Source organism: Nerophis lumbriciformis, linkage group LG18, assembly GCF_033978685.3.
Source record: "Nerophis lumbriciformis linkage group LG18, RoL_Nlum_v2.1, whole genome shotgun sequence".
Lineage (NCBI taxonomy): Eukaryota > Metazoa > Chordata > Actinopteri > Syngnathiformes > Syngnathidae > Nerophis > Nerophis lumbriciformis.
In genome coordinates, this window is record NC_084565.2 from 12,169,653 (window position 1) to 12,187,500 (window position 17,848).

The following is a 17,848-nucleotide window of genomic DNA, read 5'->3' on the forward strand; positions in this document are numbered from 1 at the left end:
ACGTAACTACCGTAAATTCCGGACTTCTCTTGTTATATTCTTATTTTACTGTCATATTTTTATTCTCATTGTTGCTTTTTATTTTTATTCTTATTGTAATCATTTTCTATTTTGTTTCCATTTATACCCCCATTATTTACTTTTTACTTTTTAAATTCGATCTCAATTCTGTACACTGCTGCTGGAATTTTAGTTTTCTTGAGGGAACTCTCCTGAAGGAATCAATAAAGTACTATCTATCTATCTATCTATCTATCTATCTATAAGCCGCAGCTTTTTTCCTACACTTTGAACCTTGCGGTTTATAAGACGGAGCAGCTAATGTATGGATTTTTCTTTGCTGACGGCAATAACGAACATAATTTAATAAACAATACAAGCAATAACCCTGAGAGGGTGTTTTATTGTTTGTGCGATGGCGCCATCTTTCGGACGAATTCGCTCACTGCAAATGCTGCAGTGTCCTTCCATTTATCGGTGGTGCCTATTTTTTATTTTTTTTAACCGGCGCACCGTTCAGTCTTTTAGCTGTACATAGCGTTTTTACCCGTATGAATTCTTCGTTCATCACGAAGCTACATTTGTAAGTTTTACACTATAAGTAAAACTGTTTATACTCACTAAACCGTCCCATGTGTGATGTCTGTAAGAGTGTTTTCATGCATATTTGTACATGCTATCGTAATGTAATTAAGCTAGGGTTGTTAATATTAGCTAATATGTTAACACGTTTGCGAGTATTTGTTACTATTATTATGGGATTCTTTTTGTATTGTTTCAGTTTCACAAATTTCTCCAGTAAATTCACCAAAACGTGACAGTGGAGTTAATGAGTGTGTTTAGCTGATTAGAGAGTTAGTTTACGCAGCCAGTGGGTCCATGACAATGACTTCTGTTTTGTTTGATCAGCTGTTTTACTGCCGTGTTACAGACACGGTTTGGAAACAATGACGGTATGTAAAAAAAAAAACATTTACAGAATATTTCTGTGTAAAAATACTCATTTCGCGGCTCATTTCTGGGGCTTATAGTCCGGTGCGGCTAATATATGGAAAAATATTTTTCTTCTAAAATTTTAGTTGGTGCAATTTGTATCCCGGTGCGCTCTATAGTCCGGAAAATACGGTAATAAAGTTGTTATCCAGTTTTGTATTTATACTACCTATTTTTATATTTGACTAGCTTAAAATAAAAAAATATTACAAACCTCAATTCTATTTAGACTCCCTTGGTAGTTTTTTTTTTTTTACCTCCAAGTCCACGTCAACAGATATCTACTTCCGAGTAAACTTGGTGTATCAAATGCATAACAAAGAGTTCATATGCTTTTTATTTTTTGTCCATTTTTCAATTGTGCACAAAATCGGAAATTCGAAAAACGATTCGTTATTTTTTCATTCTGGTTTTGCAAACAAATGTTGAAAAAACGAGTTGTTTAGTTTTTTTTTAGTGTTGGTTTTATATTGACCTAGCCGCTTAGTCAGAAAACAAGAGAGGACTAAATGTACTCTGAGTAGAGAGATCTAATAAAGAACCAAACAGTGTCCGGATGGCCAACATTTTTCTAACAAGTTCTCTCTCTATTTTTTTTTTTAGTTTTTGAGTAATGTGTAGATAACTAACTGTACTTGGAATGCCAGACTCGATATGTAGCCCCTTCTTGTTGTGACGTCATCTACAGAACTGGAGCCCATTTCCCCGCTTAGACTGTGTGGCTAAAGACACAAAACTATTATTTTCATCATTTAATTGCATGTTTTTGTTACCCTGGTCCATCAATACTTACAAAACTGATATGGTTAACTTACAAACTAGAAATGAATATAGAATAATCACCATTTCCTGCTGCTCTTCCATAGACACCGGTTTCCTTGTTCCTTCAACATTTCCTCAAGCATCTTGAAGAAAATATCAGTAGAAGAGGACACAAAATACAATAATGGCGCTGTATTATTTTTCTCGTGTTTAATAGCCAAGGTCTGCTCTTCTTTCTCAGTCTTTCTCCCGTCGAGGATGCTCCTGGTTACTGCCTAAAATATTGTCTGTTTTCTGTCTTCTTATTTACTGTTGTACTCTTTTCTTTATGCAGGTCGAGTGGTGGACATTTACTCCAAATTTGACGTCATCGTAAGTTACCAACAATCCTTTCTTTCAACACATTTGATGCATTTTTGTAACACTTGCTCTCACATTACGTTTCATATACTGATACATTGCAATACATTTGATAAGTTAATTTAATAGGTCTTTCATACACATTGAGAGAAAATTGCATAAATGTATTTCTTCATTTTGTCAGTTAAATTAAATTGTCCTGTCCAGCCACTTAGGCAAATGATATCGTTGATGTAGATGCCCATATCTGCTGTACATTTTTACTTTAGAAAAGGGAAGTGTGGGATACTTATTTGTATTTGACTTTATTAAATGGATTTATATATGGGTATATATCGGTCTGCCGATAATATCGGTCTGCCGATATTATCGGCCGATAAATGCTTTAAAATGTAATATCTGAATTTATTGGTATCGGTTTAAAAATTATCGGTATCGGTTTCAAAAAGTAAAATTTATGACATTTTAAAACACCGCTGTGTACACGGACGTAGGGGGAAGTACAGAGCGCCAATTAACCTTTAAGACACTTCCTTTGCGTGCCGGCCCAGTCACATGATATCTACGGCTTTTCACACACACATGTGGATGCAACGCATACTTGGTCAATAGCCATACAGGTCACAGTGAGGGTGGCCGTATAAACAACTTTAACACTGTTACAAATATGCGCCACACTGTGAACCCACACCAAACAAGAATGACAAACACATTTCGGGAGAACATCCGTACCGTAACACAACATAAACACAACAGAACAAATACCCAGAATCCCTTGCAGCACTAACTCTCCCAGGACGCTACAATATACACCGCCCACCCCCGCCCCCCATACCCGCCCACCAATAATGCACTTTGTGACTTCAATAATAAATATGGCTGTGCCATGTTGGCATTTTTTTCCCATAACTTGAGTTGATTTATTCTGGAAAGCCTTGTTACATTGTTTAATGCATCCAGCGGGGCATCACAACAAAATTAGGCATAATAATGTGTTAATTCCACAACTGTATATATCGGTATCTGTTGATATCGGTATCGGTAATTAAGAGTTGGACAATATAGGAATATCGGATATCGGCAAAAAAGCCATTGTCGGACATCTCTCGATTTATATTATTGTTTGGCGCAGCCGGACGGGAGCAGGAGGGGATAGAAAGAAGACAAAAAAGGAAAACAGAGGGGGAAATTGCGGAGACAGAGGGGGATAAGACAGAGAGACAACAACAGAACAACATAGGGACGGCGTGGCGCAGTGGAAGAATGGCCGTGCGCGACCCGAGGATCCCTGGTTCAATCCCCACCTAGTACCAACCTCGTCATGTCCGTTGTGTCCTGAGCAAGACACTTCACCCTTGCTCCTGATGGGTGCTGGTTAGCGCCTTGCATGGCAGCTCCCTCCATCAGTGTGTGAATGTGTGTGTGAATGGGTAAATGTGGAAGTAGTGTCAAAGCGCTTTGAGTACCTTGAAGGTAGAAAAGCGCTATACAAGTACAACCCATTTATCATTTATCATTTAACATCAGCAAATATGATATGTACAAATATGATACGGAAAGTAAAAAAAAACCTACCAAAAAACACCTTAAAAGTAGTATCTCACAAAAAGTTAATTGCTCTTGCCCATAAATGATTGACGCTGCACAAAAACAAAAATAACTAGTTGCCTGTGTGCGGCTGAAGAATCCATACAGTAGTTGCATGTCGCTGTACAGAGCAAGACAGTTCTTTTCATTAGCTTTACCACTTCATTATGTCGTCCTAGAGTGAGGCAGGCTCTGCTGATGGCAGTGCGTAAAAGAAAAGGAAAGTGAAAGTTAAAACAAAATAAAGTAAGATTAGACAAGTAAAACGCTTGGAGAAGTTGGGAATTCAGGTCCAAGCCACAAGAATTATGACTGCGTCTTTGAACATGTGAAAGGCTTTGCTCATATGAAAAGGACAGTGGTAACGAAGCTGCATAGTAGTTTCATTATTGATACTTCCTCCTCTCAATAAACCTCTCTCCCTCCCTTGCAATGCCCCCAACAACCACAGGGGAAAAAGTAAGGAGTGTCTCTATGCTTTCATTAAATCCTTATATGAATATTTGTATTACAGTGTTTATGCAGTATGTCAGACCAGATTTCTATGTTGGGTTCTCCCGATCCGGTATTTTTTTTTTGTATATGAGTTCAAGATCAGCAAAAAATCGGGCTGGTGTGTCTGGACAAATTTACGCTCTGATTGGCTGTTTGTTATCCAATTAGATCGCATGTTACAAAATCCCGGAAGTCAATTAAGAGAGTAAAAGCAAAACAATTTTGTGCACCACGACCACACCAGTGACGTGCGGTGAGGTTGATGACTGGTGAGGCACTGACTTCATCACAGTCAGATTTACAAACATATGAACCCTAAAGAGTATCTTATTCACCATTTGATTGGCAGCAGTTAACGGGTTATGTTTAAAAGCTCATACCAGCATTCTTCCCTGCTTGGCACTCAGCATCAAGGGTTGGAATTGGGGGTTAAATCAACAACAATTATTCCCGGGCGCGGCGCCGCTCCTGCCCACTGCTCCCCTCACATCCCAGGGGTTGAGCAAGGGGATGGGTCAAATGCAGATGACAAATTTCACCACACCTAGTGTGTGTGTGACAATCATTGGTACTTTAACTTAACTTTAACTTTACACATACAAACTGTAGCACACAAAAAAGCACATTTAATAAAAAAAAACGTTATTATGGTCTTCTCTTTACTTATTAGTGCGGGAACAGTGGTGTTCGTGTTGGAGGAGTTGTGAATGAATGAAATATGAAATCCGTGCTGCAGTCTGCAGGTGTACCTAATGTTGTGTCCCTGCAGTCGTTCACGGCTCCTCCGGCGCGAGCAATGTTGTTTTTGCACTTTTTGGCTTCTTGTTAAGTGACTTTTTTGGGGTGGATTCGGTCTTGCACGTGGAGGGTTTGGGTGTGGGCTTTGGTTGGTGTGGCGCTCCGGTCGGGGGGTGCAGTCTGTGCGGAGGTGCATTAACCGGCACCAGGAGGCGGGGTTACGCGAGCCTCACACAATGCATCTTCGCAGCAGTTTTATGATTGCTCAGCACAAGAAATACGTTACACACATGCAGTTGTTGACAAAATACACTGTACATTATATACCTCAGCTAACTAAACTATGGAAATGTATAATATAATTCATATAGCAATACGGTCTCACTGCACAGCAGGCCAGCAGTTAGCCGAGTCTGCAATCCATGGTGAGGCACAATTGAGTGACGTGCCTCAACTGGCTGCTGCTCACCGCACCGTCTCTTCACAGTATTTAAACGGCAAATGTGAAAATTCAGCGATTTTGAATAAAAATAATCTAAAACTGGTGAAGTTAAATGGAAAATAACTTTATAGTATAATCACTGGATACATATAGCAATTTAATTTAATTTTTTTCTTTTTACTTTTTTTTTCTTTCCATGATGGCAGGAAAGGTCACTAGAGGCAGGTGAGGCGGGGCCTCACCTGCCTCTAGTGACCGCACGTCACTGGACCACACATGTAAGTTGTTCTACTCATTTGAGTATTTGAACCTTTTATGAGTAACGTTTTATAAATATTATAGAGTACCGGTAGTTTTTGTACATTTGTCCGCATTAAGAAGTGATCTAATTGGAGACCAAACGGCCAATCAGAGTGTACATTTGTCCAGTTCTGTTTGGTGGTCTTTTTGGCACAAACGTACACTGTGTCAAAACTTGAGCGAGTGCATAGGAAAAAAACAATGTGCTGAAGGGAGAGGTTGAGAGGAAGCAGTAAATTATTGCACGTTAATATGGATAATAGCAAACAGACACGTTAGTTAAGCACAAAATACATTTATATTCGCTCATTTAATTTTTATTTTTCACTTGGGTTTAATTTGTGCACAACTGGGAAATGTGCATGCAAAATATAGTTTTCTGTGTTTAAAATCTGCCTTTGCAATTTCAAAATGAAGGCACAAATATAATATATCTATTTATCTGAGTACTAGGGGTGTAACGGTACACAAAAAGTTCGGTTCGGTGCGTACCTCGGTTTAGAGGTCACGGTTTGGTTAATTTTCGGTACAGTAAGAAAACCACAAAATATACATTTTTTTGGGTTATTTATTTACCAAATTTGTAAACAATGGCATAACATACATATACACACAGGGTCCATTGCCAGGGTTAATGTGGTCAACCTATATTAAATAAAAACTAAATAAGATAAGGCTCAGAATGGTTTCTTAACAAAACCTTTCTACATATAAAGTGCTTTTTTTGATTGATTGATTGAGACTTTTATTAGTAGATTGCACAGTACAGTACATATTCCGTACAATTGACCACTAAATGGTAACACCCCACTAAGTTTTTCAACTTGTTTAAGTCCACGTTAATCAACATTAAACTGCCTCAAATTGTTGCTCAGACTAAATAAAATGACAAAACTTTTCTTTTACATTTAAAAAGTGCAACGTTAAACAGTTTTCAAGTCAACTCGGCCTCAGATTAACTTTTCTTTTCCTCCGTCCTCCATTGTTGTATCGCGCAGCCAAATTGTTCCCAAACGGGAGATTAATATGTCCGTGTGGAAACTCGGTCGGTACACCTCCGAACCGAAACCCCCGTACCGCAACGGTTGAATACAAATACACGTACCGTTACACCCCTACTGACTACCATGTTCTTATGTTTTTTATGTGTCATTATGAATTTGCACTAAATTAGTTTGCTTGCAATTTCGTTTTACAATGTACAATGACAATAAAGATATATTCTACATACCTGCCAACTACTCCGGTTTTCCCGTAATTAGTACGGTTTTCATCAACCTTGTCAAGACTTGGACTGTGGAGTTTTTGTTTTCCCAAGATGCAAGAGAATTTGGATCGGACATGGCTTGAAGGTGGGTACATGATTTATTTATCGAACAAAGAATAAACGAAAAGCGCGCACTTTGGCGGAGGTAAAAAAACTTGGCGAATGAAAACAAAACTTGCACAGAGGCAGAAACTGAACACGAAATAACAAAACACTTATTGTGGAATGGGACCGTGAACAGGGCTTGAAAACGCGAGGATAGCAGGGTGAGAAAGGCTATGACTCCAGGACGAACAACAGAAAATGAAAAGCTTAAATAACACAGACATGATTAACAACAGGTGCGTGACTCAAAACAGGTGCGTGACATGACAGGTGAAACTAATGGGTAACTATGGTGACAAGACAAGGGAGTGAAAAGACAGAAACCAAATGAGTCCTATAACTAAACAAAACATGATTACACAGACATGACAAACCTATTACGGGTTACGGTTGCAGTGATAAAAAATAAGTTTTTTCATTAATTAAAAAATAATAATTTAAAAAAAAGTTTTATTCACGAAATCGCGTAACAACAATGACAATCGACACTGCTTCCCGTAACTTCCTATCGAGCCATTCCGAATGCCATGCGCGAGGCTATTTATAGCACCGCTGCCAAGCACGAGGCACCAGTTGCCATTGTTTCCAAACGAGCGAACGATCATGGAATCAGCCGGAGAAAAATCGCATACGAGTCTTAAACCGAAAAGAAAACTGCAGTCATTCCGTGAAGAATATTCAAAAGCCTATCCGGGAATAATTATCCGTTCCAAAAAGGGTGAAAACTACGCGAATTGCACCTTGTGCAGACAAGATTTTTCGATCGGACACGGAGGAATTAGCGATGTAAAAGACCACGTAGGGACAAAAAAACACAAGTCTAATGCCGTTGCTAGCGATACAAGTGGAAAACTTTCAACGTTTTTCGTCGCCCAAACAGATTCTTTGGATGTGATGAATGCCGAAGTTTTATTTACGGAGGCAATAATTGAGCAAACAAAAAGGTAATGACACCAATGTTATCTATTGGAATTGTTTAGTACTGTTATACTGTTAAAAGTGTTTATACTATTTATGCTTTCAAGTCCAAGTTGAAGAAATCATGTAAAATGTTGACAGCATAACTACCTAAATACAGAAGTATGTCCTAAATATTTTTGCAGTGCTATTTCTGTTGAAAAGTTAAAATGATTACATTAGAGATGTGATGTGCCACTTTTCAAGTGTCTGATGGCTTAAATTAATTTTCATTATTTTTTCATATTTTGAATTCTTTTGAAAGGCTTACAAAAAAACTACATTTGAATTGTAATTCCATGCTATTGACAGGACTATTAATTTTAATGAAGTTAGCTTACCATGTTTACAGTATGATAATTGTGATAGAAATGTGAATTTTAGGCACAGAATATTTTTTACAATTGAACAAGGCAGTAGATTATACAAGCTTGGACAGAAAGTTAATGACACCAATTTTTTTTTTAATGGAATTGTTTAGTACTGTTTTACCATTTGTTTACTGTAAAAAGTGTTTATACTGTTTATACTTTCAATTAACAAATTGAAGTCTTGTGAAAGGTTGACAGGATAACTGGCATTAACTGTCAAAATAATTTCAAACTATTGAAGTTAGCTTACAGAATAAACATGTCAATCAACCCATATGATTTTTGCTGTAATATTTTTGTTTTGAAAAGTCACTGTGACTGATAGAAAAGTGATGGTTTTAGCAACATTTTAACCTGTCTGAATGCTAATAATCATTTTGCGTCGGGGGGCGAAGGAACCCCCCACCAGGACTTGGTCCTGGACCTACCGGGGCCTGCGGCCCCTGGACCCTGGCTACTAGGTTTTTCTGATTTCAAAAGTTGGCAGGTATGTATTCTATAATAGATAAAGTAGCAAGAAACACGTCAATAATGAATAAAGCAAATTTAGCAAAACATGTTCTGGACCAAAAATCATTCATATTCTTTACTGCTCGCTGGTGTTACCATATCTGAGTTATTGTGTAGAAACATGGGTAAACCACTATAAATGTGCGCTTCATTCACTAACGGTGTTACAAAAAAGATCAATTAGAATAATACATAATGTTGGATATAGAGAACATACAAACCCTTTATTAAATCACAATTATTGAAATTCAACGATTTGGTGCATTTGCAAACAGCTAAAATGATGTACAAAGCAAACTATAACCTGCTACCCAAGAATGTACAACAATTCTTCTCAACAAAAGAGGAGAAATATAACTTTAGAGGAAAATCTAATTTAAAACATTTGTATGCTCGTACAACACTTAAAACCTTTAGCATATCCATATGTGGAATTACATTCTGGAATGGATTAACCAAAGAAATCAAACAAAGCACCAATATGATTCAGTTTGAAAGACTGTTCAAACTACAAGTGTTCACAAAGTACACAGAAGAGCAATTATGATTAACATCTTAAAACCCTTTTTTTTTTTTTTTAGATAAAGATTATTTATGTATTGAATATTTGTTTACTTACTATGGTATTTATTTATTCACTGTTCTGTTACAGAGAACAAGGAAATTACTATGGTATGAAAAGGGGTAGGATTAAATAAGCTCAGCTTCTTCCTACTCCTTTTCGGACGTGCTAATGGAACAACTGGAAATATGTGACGCATTACATTGTATTGTACGCATGTTCGAAATAAACTGGAACTGAACTGAACTAACGCCATAGAGGTGCACCTAATCTGGACATGAAATACATACAGTCCTCCTTGACTGATTCTGAGGTGTAAAACTGATTGAATAAAAACATTGTGTATGATTTTGGCTTATTATAATCCTGGTTTAGCCACAACGTGTTGCTCCGTTCTAGTATGTGAATTCAGCATCGTGATGCATATTAATAACTCCAAACTATGTTAAGCTGTGGCCAAGTACATCTCAGCACTTCTACTGAAGATGGTCTCCTGCTGGCCCCACTATGGACTGGACTCTCTCACTATTATGTTAGATCCACTATGGACTGGACTCTCACACTATTATGTTGGATCCACTATGGACTGGACTCTCATTATTATGTTAGATCCACTATGGACTGGACTCTTATGTTAGATGCACTATGGACTGGACTCGCACAATATTAGTTAGATCCACTATGGACTGGACTCTCACAATATTATGTTGGATCCACTATGGACTGGACCCTCACTATTATGTTAGATCCACTATGGACTGGACTCTCACAATATTATGTTGGATCCACTATGGACTGGACTCTCACTATTAAGTTAGAACCACTATGGACTGGACTCTCACGCTATTATGTTAGATCCACTATGGACTGGACTCTCACACTATTAGTTAGATCCACTATGGACTGGACTGTCACACTATTAGTTAGATCCACTATGGACTGGACTTTCACACTATTAGTTAGATCCACTATGGACTGGACTCTCACACTATTATGTTAGATCCACTATGGACTGGACTCTCACACTATTAGTTAGATCCACTATGGACTGGACTCTCACACTATTAGTTAGATCCACTATGGATTGGACTCTCACACTATTATGTTGGATCCACTATGGACTGGACTCTCATTATGTTAGATCCACTATGGACTGGACTCTCACAATATTATGTTAGATCCACTATGGACTGGACTCTCACACTATTATGTTAGATCCACTATGGACTGGACTCTCACACTATTATGCTAGATCCACTATGGACTGGACTCTCACACTATTATGTTAGATCCACTATGGACTGGACTCTCACAATATTATGCTAGATCCACTATGGACTGGACTCTCACACTATTATGTTAGATCCACTATGGACTGGACTCTCACTATTATGTTAGATCCACTATGGACTGGACTCTCACATTATTAGTTAGATCCACTATGGACTGGACTCTCACAATATTATGTTGGATCCACTATGGACTGGACTCTCACTATTAAGTTAGATCCACTATGGACTGGACTCTCACGCTATTATGTTAGATCCACTATGGACTGGACTCTCACACTATTAACTAGATCCACTATGGACTGGACTCTCTCACTATTATGTTAGATCCACTATGGACTGGACTTTCACACTATTATGTTAGATCCGCTATGGACTGGACTCTCACACTATTATGTTAGATCCACTATGGACTGGACTTTCACACTATTATGTTAGATCCGCTATGGACTGGACTCTCACACTATTAGTTAGATCCACTATGGACTGGACTCTCACAATATTATGTTAGATCCACTATGGACTGGACTCTCACACTATTATGTTGGATCCACTACGGACTGGACTCATTATTATGATAGATCCACTATGGACTGGACTCTCACAATATTATGCTAGATTCACTATGGACTGGACTCTCACACTATTAGTTAGATCCACTATGGACTGGACTTGCACAATATTAGTTAGATCCACTATGGACTGGACTCTCACAATATTATGTTGGATCCACTATGGACTGGACTCTCACACTATTGTTAGATCCACTATGGACTGGACTCTCACAATATTATGTTAGATCCACTATGGACTGGACTCTCACGTTATTAGTTAGATCCACTATGGACTGGACTCTCACACTATTATGTTAGATCCACTATGGACTGGACTTTCACACTTTTATGTTAGATCCGCTATGGGCTGAACTCTCACACTATTATGTTAGATCCAGTATGGACTGGACTCTCACACTATTATGTTAGATCCACTATGGACTGGACTCTCACACTATTAGTTAGATCAACTATGGACTGGACTTTCACACTATTAGTTAGATTCACTATGGACTGGACTCTCACAATATTAAGTTAGATCCACTACGGACTGGACTCACACTATTAACTAGATCCACTATGGACTGGACTCTCACAATATTATGCTAGATCTCATTGTCATCCCATTGGGTTGAGTTTTTTCTTGCCCTGATGTGGGGTCAGGGCTTATGCAGCCCTTTGAGACACTCGTGATTTAGGGCTATATAAGTAAACTTTGATTGATTGATTGATATTTGCACAGCACAGGTGTCGTTATTATTCCTTTCTTGGTGGATCTTTGCAGTATGAGCGGTTATTGTAGTGTAATTATAGATTTAACATATTAGTCGCGTTCAATGACTATAAATAAATCGCACTTTGTACACCTGCTCTTACTAGGCCTGGCTATTCTCTATGTTTAACAATTTGACAGAAAGGACATTGTGACTTTTCTATTTCATCCTGCATCTGTGTAATGATGACTCGGGGTACGCATCAATCATACTTCACACCCTTTGGTTTGTATACTGATCCACCTTTCTCCTCCTCTGGCACCTTTTGGCTAAGTGAGCCAACATGATTACAATGACTGGAATGAGATAGGTCCTAATTATCCAAATAAAGTACAAAGACTCAAAATGACCCTAAGGTCAAAACACACAGCATGCTTGCTCGTGTGCGCAATTCGAAACATGTCATTTCAATGACGAGTTAGCACGCCATTAGTCATGCGTTGAAGTGATGAAGACGTAAATGTGCTCGTTTGTCAGAACCTGGCAGCAGAGAAGACGTACAACAACCTGGACTTGACCGTGACCAAAGCTTTACAGCACCGCTCTCAGTACTTTGAAGGGGTGCTCACCTGCCATCGACACGAGACCCTGGAGGCCATCATCAACCGACTGGTGGAAGCGGAGGTGAGCCATGCAGCATTTAAAAAATCACGCTTACAGTAAACATTTAAACAAGTAATTCTACTTCCATCCATCCATTTTCTACCGCTTGTCAGCCTGAAATTTGTATGTCAAATATGAAGAATATTTTTAGTAGGGATGTGCCGATTGATTGGCCATTGATCAGTATCGTCTGAAAATATGTGATCGCCAATGCTGTTTACAAAAAAACTGCTTTTATAATATAAAAATAGTAGGATGTAGGGTTGTACGGTATACCCTTACTAGTATAGTATTAATGAATCAAAAACGGTACTAATAATAATAATAATTAATTGTATTTGTAAAAAGCACTTTACATTGAGTAAACAACCTCAAAGTGCTACAGTGTATTAAAAAAAATAAAAATAAAAAGATAATAAAAAATAAATAAAAATAAAAACTACAACAGCCAAATAGCTAAAACTAGTATGCATATATCTAAAAAAAAAAAAAAAATGCATTTTTTTTTTTTTTTTTTTTAAAGAAGGGGTTTTAAGCCTTTTTTAAAAGCATCCACAGTCTGTGGTGCCCTCAGGTGGTCAGGGAGAGCGTTCCACAGACTGGGAGCGGCGGAGCAGAAAGCCCGGTCTCCCATTGTTTGTAGCTCTGTCCTCGGAGGTTGGAGGAGGTTAGCCTGTCCGGAGCGGAGGTGTCGTGTGGAGGATTTGGGGGTGAGTAGTTATTTGAGGTAGAGGGGGGCATTTCCATGGAGGCACTGGTTAGGGATGTCCCGATCCGATATATTTAGATCGAATCGGCCGCCGATATTTGCCAAAAAATGCGTATCGGCAAGGCATGGGAAAATGCCGATCCAGATCCAGTTAAAAAAAAAAAACTCCGGTCCGTGTTTTCCAACGCACCGATTTAAATAATACATTCCACTTTTCCGCTGCTCCCTAATTTCCGTTCCGCATTTTCCAGCACACCTTCAACACATCCACAGGTCTGTGGATTCTCACGCAGTTGCTTTTAGCTGCTGGCATTACACGACAGGCTCTTCTCACTCTTTCCTGTGTCTCCCTCTCACAGACAGCAAGCGCATCTTCTTACACACGTCACATACTGTCACGTCATACGTCACATACGTATACGTCCTCCCCGAGCAGAGAGGTAGCAGCATGGCTAACGTAAGCTGTGATGCTAGCGCAGCCGTGCGAGCAACGCTCCCTCTAAGGTGCTCGCCTGTGCAATTACGCACTGCTCAAACGTCCTCTGCGCATAGCAAATCTATGCCACGCACAAAATCTAATAAAAAAATAAGCGCAAACAATTTTCGACACACGGACACGACAGAGAAAACAGTTTTCGTCATCATTGTTCAAATATTGTGGCGTCTGTCGAGACGCTTATCTCCATTCGGTGCCACACGCCCACACCATCAAAATGCTGAGGCAAAAATTTCCAGATCAACACCGTATGAAAAAATTACTGATTTTTTTTAGTTGTGATTTCCTTCTCTGCATGAAAGTTTAAAAGTAGCATATATTAATGCAGTATGAAGAAGAATGTTTTAATGTAGACATGCAAGCCTTGAAAGAAAATTTTTAAAATCAAGACTACATTTCCTGCAAATGGGTGCATTTCTACCCGATATTTTAACTTTAGATTTATTCTCATATCAAACTCTGACACTTACATCCGGCGCCCCCCTCCACACCCTGGATTATAAATAATGTAAATAATTCAATGTGATTATCTTGTGTGATGACTGTATTATGATGATAGTATATATCTGATAGTATATATCTGTATCATGAATCAATTTAAGTGGACCCCGACTTAAACAAGTTGAAAAACTTATTGGGGTGTTACCATTTAGTGCTCAATTGTACGGAATATGTACTTCACTGTGCAACCTACTAATAAAAGTCTCAATCAATCAATCAAAACACATAGAATCATCATACTGCTGTGATTATATGCATCAAGTGTTCATTGAAAGCTAAGGCAAAATATCGAGATATATATCGTGTATCGCAATATGGCTTTAAAATATCGCAATATTAAAAAAAGGCCATATCGCCCAGACCTAGTTCAATGATGCCATTTCTGTTTGTCATGTATAATTTTGTCTATTTTGTGTTTCTCCTTGAATAAACAGGTCAGTTTCTTGTTACCAACCATTGTGTATTATTCAAACTCCCCTAATTCAGCTGGCTAGTTGTTATCAAGAGTACTAAAACCCTTTTCAACACGATTCTGACAACTAAGTAGGCTAAATAACTTTAAACTTTAATACATGCTCGGATAGGTCGGTATCGGTCAGTATCGGATAGGAAATGCAAAAACAATATCGGTATCGGATCGGAAGTGCAAAAACCTGGATCGGGACATCCATAATATATCTAAAAAAAAAAAAGGGCTTTTTTTTTTTTTTTAATAAAGAAGGGGTTTTAAGCCTTTTTTAAAAGCATCCACAGTCTGTGGTGCCCTCAGGTGGTCAGGGAGAGCGTTCCACAGACCGGGAGCGGCGGAGCAGAAAGCACGGTCTCCCATTGTTTGTAGCTTTGTCCTCGGAGGTTGGAGTAAGTTAGCCTGTCCGGAGCGGAGGTGTCGTGTGGAGGATTTGGGGGTGAGTAGTTCTTTGAGGTAGAGGGGGGCATTTCCATGGAGGCACTGGTACTATACTCTGTTTAAAAAGTACCGGTTTCGCATTTAAAAAAACATTTGTGGAGACAGAAAAGGGAGAACGGATGCAATTTGGACGCATTATCAAGTACAAGAGCGTATCTAGTCGATACTACTATGATCACTTCGATATGTTTTATCGTCACTCATTTTTTTTTCCTTTTATCATAATTCATATTAGGTTTATAAACTCAGGAAATATGTCCCTGGAACACAAGAGAACTTTAAATATGACCAATGTATGATCCCGTAACTACTTGGTATCGGATTGATACCTAAATGTGTGGTATCATCCAAAACTAATGTAAAGTATCAAAGAAGAGAAGAATAAGTGATTATTACATTTTAACAGAAGTGTAGATAGAACATGTTGAAATGGAAAATAGCCAGATATTAACAGTAAATGAACAAGTAGATTAATAATCATTTTTTACAGCTTGTCCCTCATAATTTAGACAAAATATTACAATGAGAAATGACACAATATGTTACTGCATACGTCAGCAGACTATTTAAAATCCTTTGTTTACTTATTTACTACTAAAAGACAAGTTGTCTTGTATGTTCACTATTTTATTTAAGGTCAACATTGTTCTTTGATTGCAATAAGAAGCATATGTTTAATGTACCTTAAGATTTTTTGTTAAAATGAAGCCAATAATGCAAATTTTTTGTGGTGCCCTTTATTTAGAAAAGTATAGAAATACATTTTGGTACCGGTACCAAAATATTGGTATCGGGACAACCCTAGTAGGACGCAGGGAACTATTTTGATAACATTCTGTGCATTAAAGCATACCTGCCAACTACTCCGGTTTTCCCGTAATTAGTACGGTTTTCATCAAGCTATTCCGGGTTAGGGTTGCAGTGATAAAAAATACGGTTTTTCATTAATGAATTTTTTTTTTTTTTAAAGTTTTATTCACGAAATCGCGTAACAACAATGACAATCGACACTGCTTCCCGTAACTTCCTATCGAGCCATTCCGAATGCCATGCGCAAGGCTATTTATAGCACCGCTGCCAAGCACGAGGCACCTGTTGCCATTGTTTCCAAACGAGCGAACGATCATGGAATCAGCCGGAGAAAAATCGCAAACGAGTCTTAAACCGAAAAGAAAACTGCAGTCATTCCGTGAAGAATATTCAAAAGCCTATCCGGGAATAATTATCCGTTCCAAAAAGGGTGAAAACTACGCGAATTGCACCTTGTGCAGACAAGATTTTTCGATCGGACACGGAGGAATTAGCGATGTAAAAGACCACGTTGGGACAAAAAAACACAAGTCTAATGCCGTTGCTAGCGATACAAGTGGAAAACTTTCAACGTTTTTCGTCGCCCAAACAGATTCTTTGGATGTGATAAATGCCGAAGTTTTATTTACGGAGGCAATAATTTAGCAAACAAAAAGGTAATGACACCAATGTTATCTATTGGAATTGTTTAGTACTGTTATACTGTTAAAAGTGTTTATACTATTTATGCTTTCAAGTCCAAGTTGAAGAAATCTTGTTAAATGTTGACAGCATAACTACCAAAATACAGAAGTATGTCCTTAATATTTTTGCAGTGCTATTTCTGTTGAAAAGTTAAAATGATTACATTAGAGATGTGATGTGCCACCTTTCAAGTGTCTGATGGCTTCAATTAATTTTCATTAATTTTTCATATTTTGAATTCTTTTGAAAGGCTTACAAAAAAACTACATTTGAATTGTAATTCCATGCTATTGACAGGACTATTAATTTTAATGAAGTTAGCTTACCATGTTTACAGTATGATAATTGTGATAGAAATGTGAATTTTAGGCACAGAATATTTTTTACAATTGAACAAGGCAGTAGATTATACAAGCTTGGACAGAAAGTTAATAATGACACCAATTTTTTTTTTAATGGAATTGTTTAGTACTGTTTTACCATTTGTTTACTGTAAAAAGTGTTTATACTGTTTATACTTTCAATTAACAAATTGAAGTCTTGTGAAAGGTTGACAGGATAACTGGCATTAACTGTCAAAATAATTTCAAACTATTGAAGTTAGCTTACAGAATAAACATGTCAATCAACCCATATGATTTTTGCTGTAATATTTTTGTTTTGAAAAGTCACTGTGACTGATAGAAAAGTGATGGTTTTAGCAACATTTTAACCTGTCTGAATGCAATCAATCATTTTGCGTCGGGGGGCGAAGCCTGAACCCCCCACCAGGACTTTGTCCTGGACCTACCGGGGCCTGGACCCTGGCTACTAGGTTTTTCTGATTTCAAAAGTTGGCAGGTATGTTAAAGCTATCAAAAGCGATGCAATGTCGGTGAATACATGCTGAGCTGTCGAACATCCAAATATTAGCTTTGTGTTGCAAGTGACAAAGCTAGTCATTGTAACTTGTAGTAATAATGGTCAATGAAGTTTATTTTTACAATATGCCAAGGGACAATGGGGAAAAAAAAAAGCTCCTGCAGTCCATGTCTTAAAGGGTTGACCTGCACATAATAATGCAACATGTTCAT

The 17,848-nt window shown here is 38.0% G+C and overlaps 1 protein-coding gene across 1 annotated transcript in view; it reads left to right on the forward strand.

Moving 5' to 3' along the window:
* The window catches only part of prkag1 (protein kinase, AMP-activated, gamma 1 non-catalytic subunit), a 45,535-nt gene that overhangs the window by 24,375 nt on the left and 3,312 nt on the right, over positions 1 to 17,848 (forward strand). Inside the window, exons 10-11 of the mRNA XM_061977658.2 lie at positions 2,090 to 2,127; positions 12,543 to 12,689. Coding sequence (XP_061833642.1) covers positions 2,090 to 2,127; positions 12,543 to 12,689 — 185 coding nt within the window. The remainder of the gene's footprint in view (positions 1 to 2,089; positions 2,128 to 12,542; positions 12,690 to 17,848) is intronic.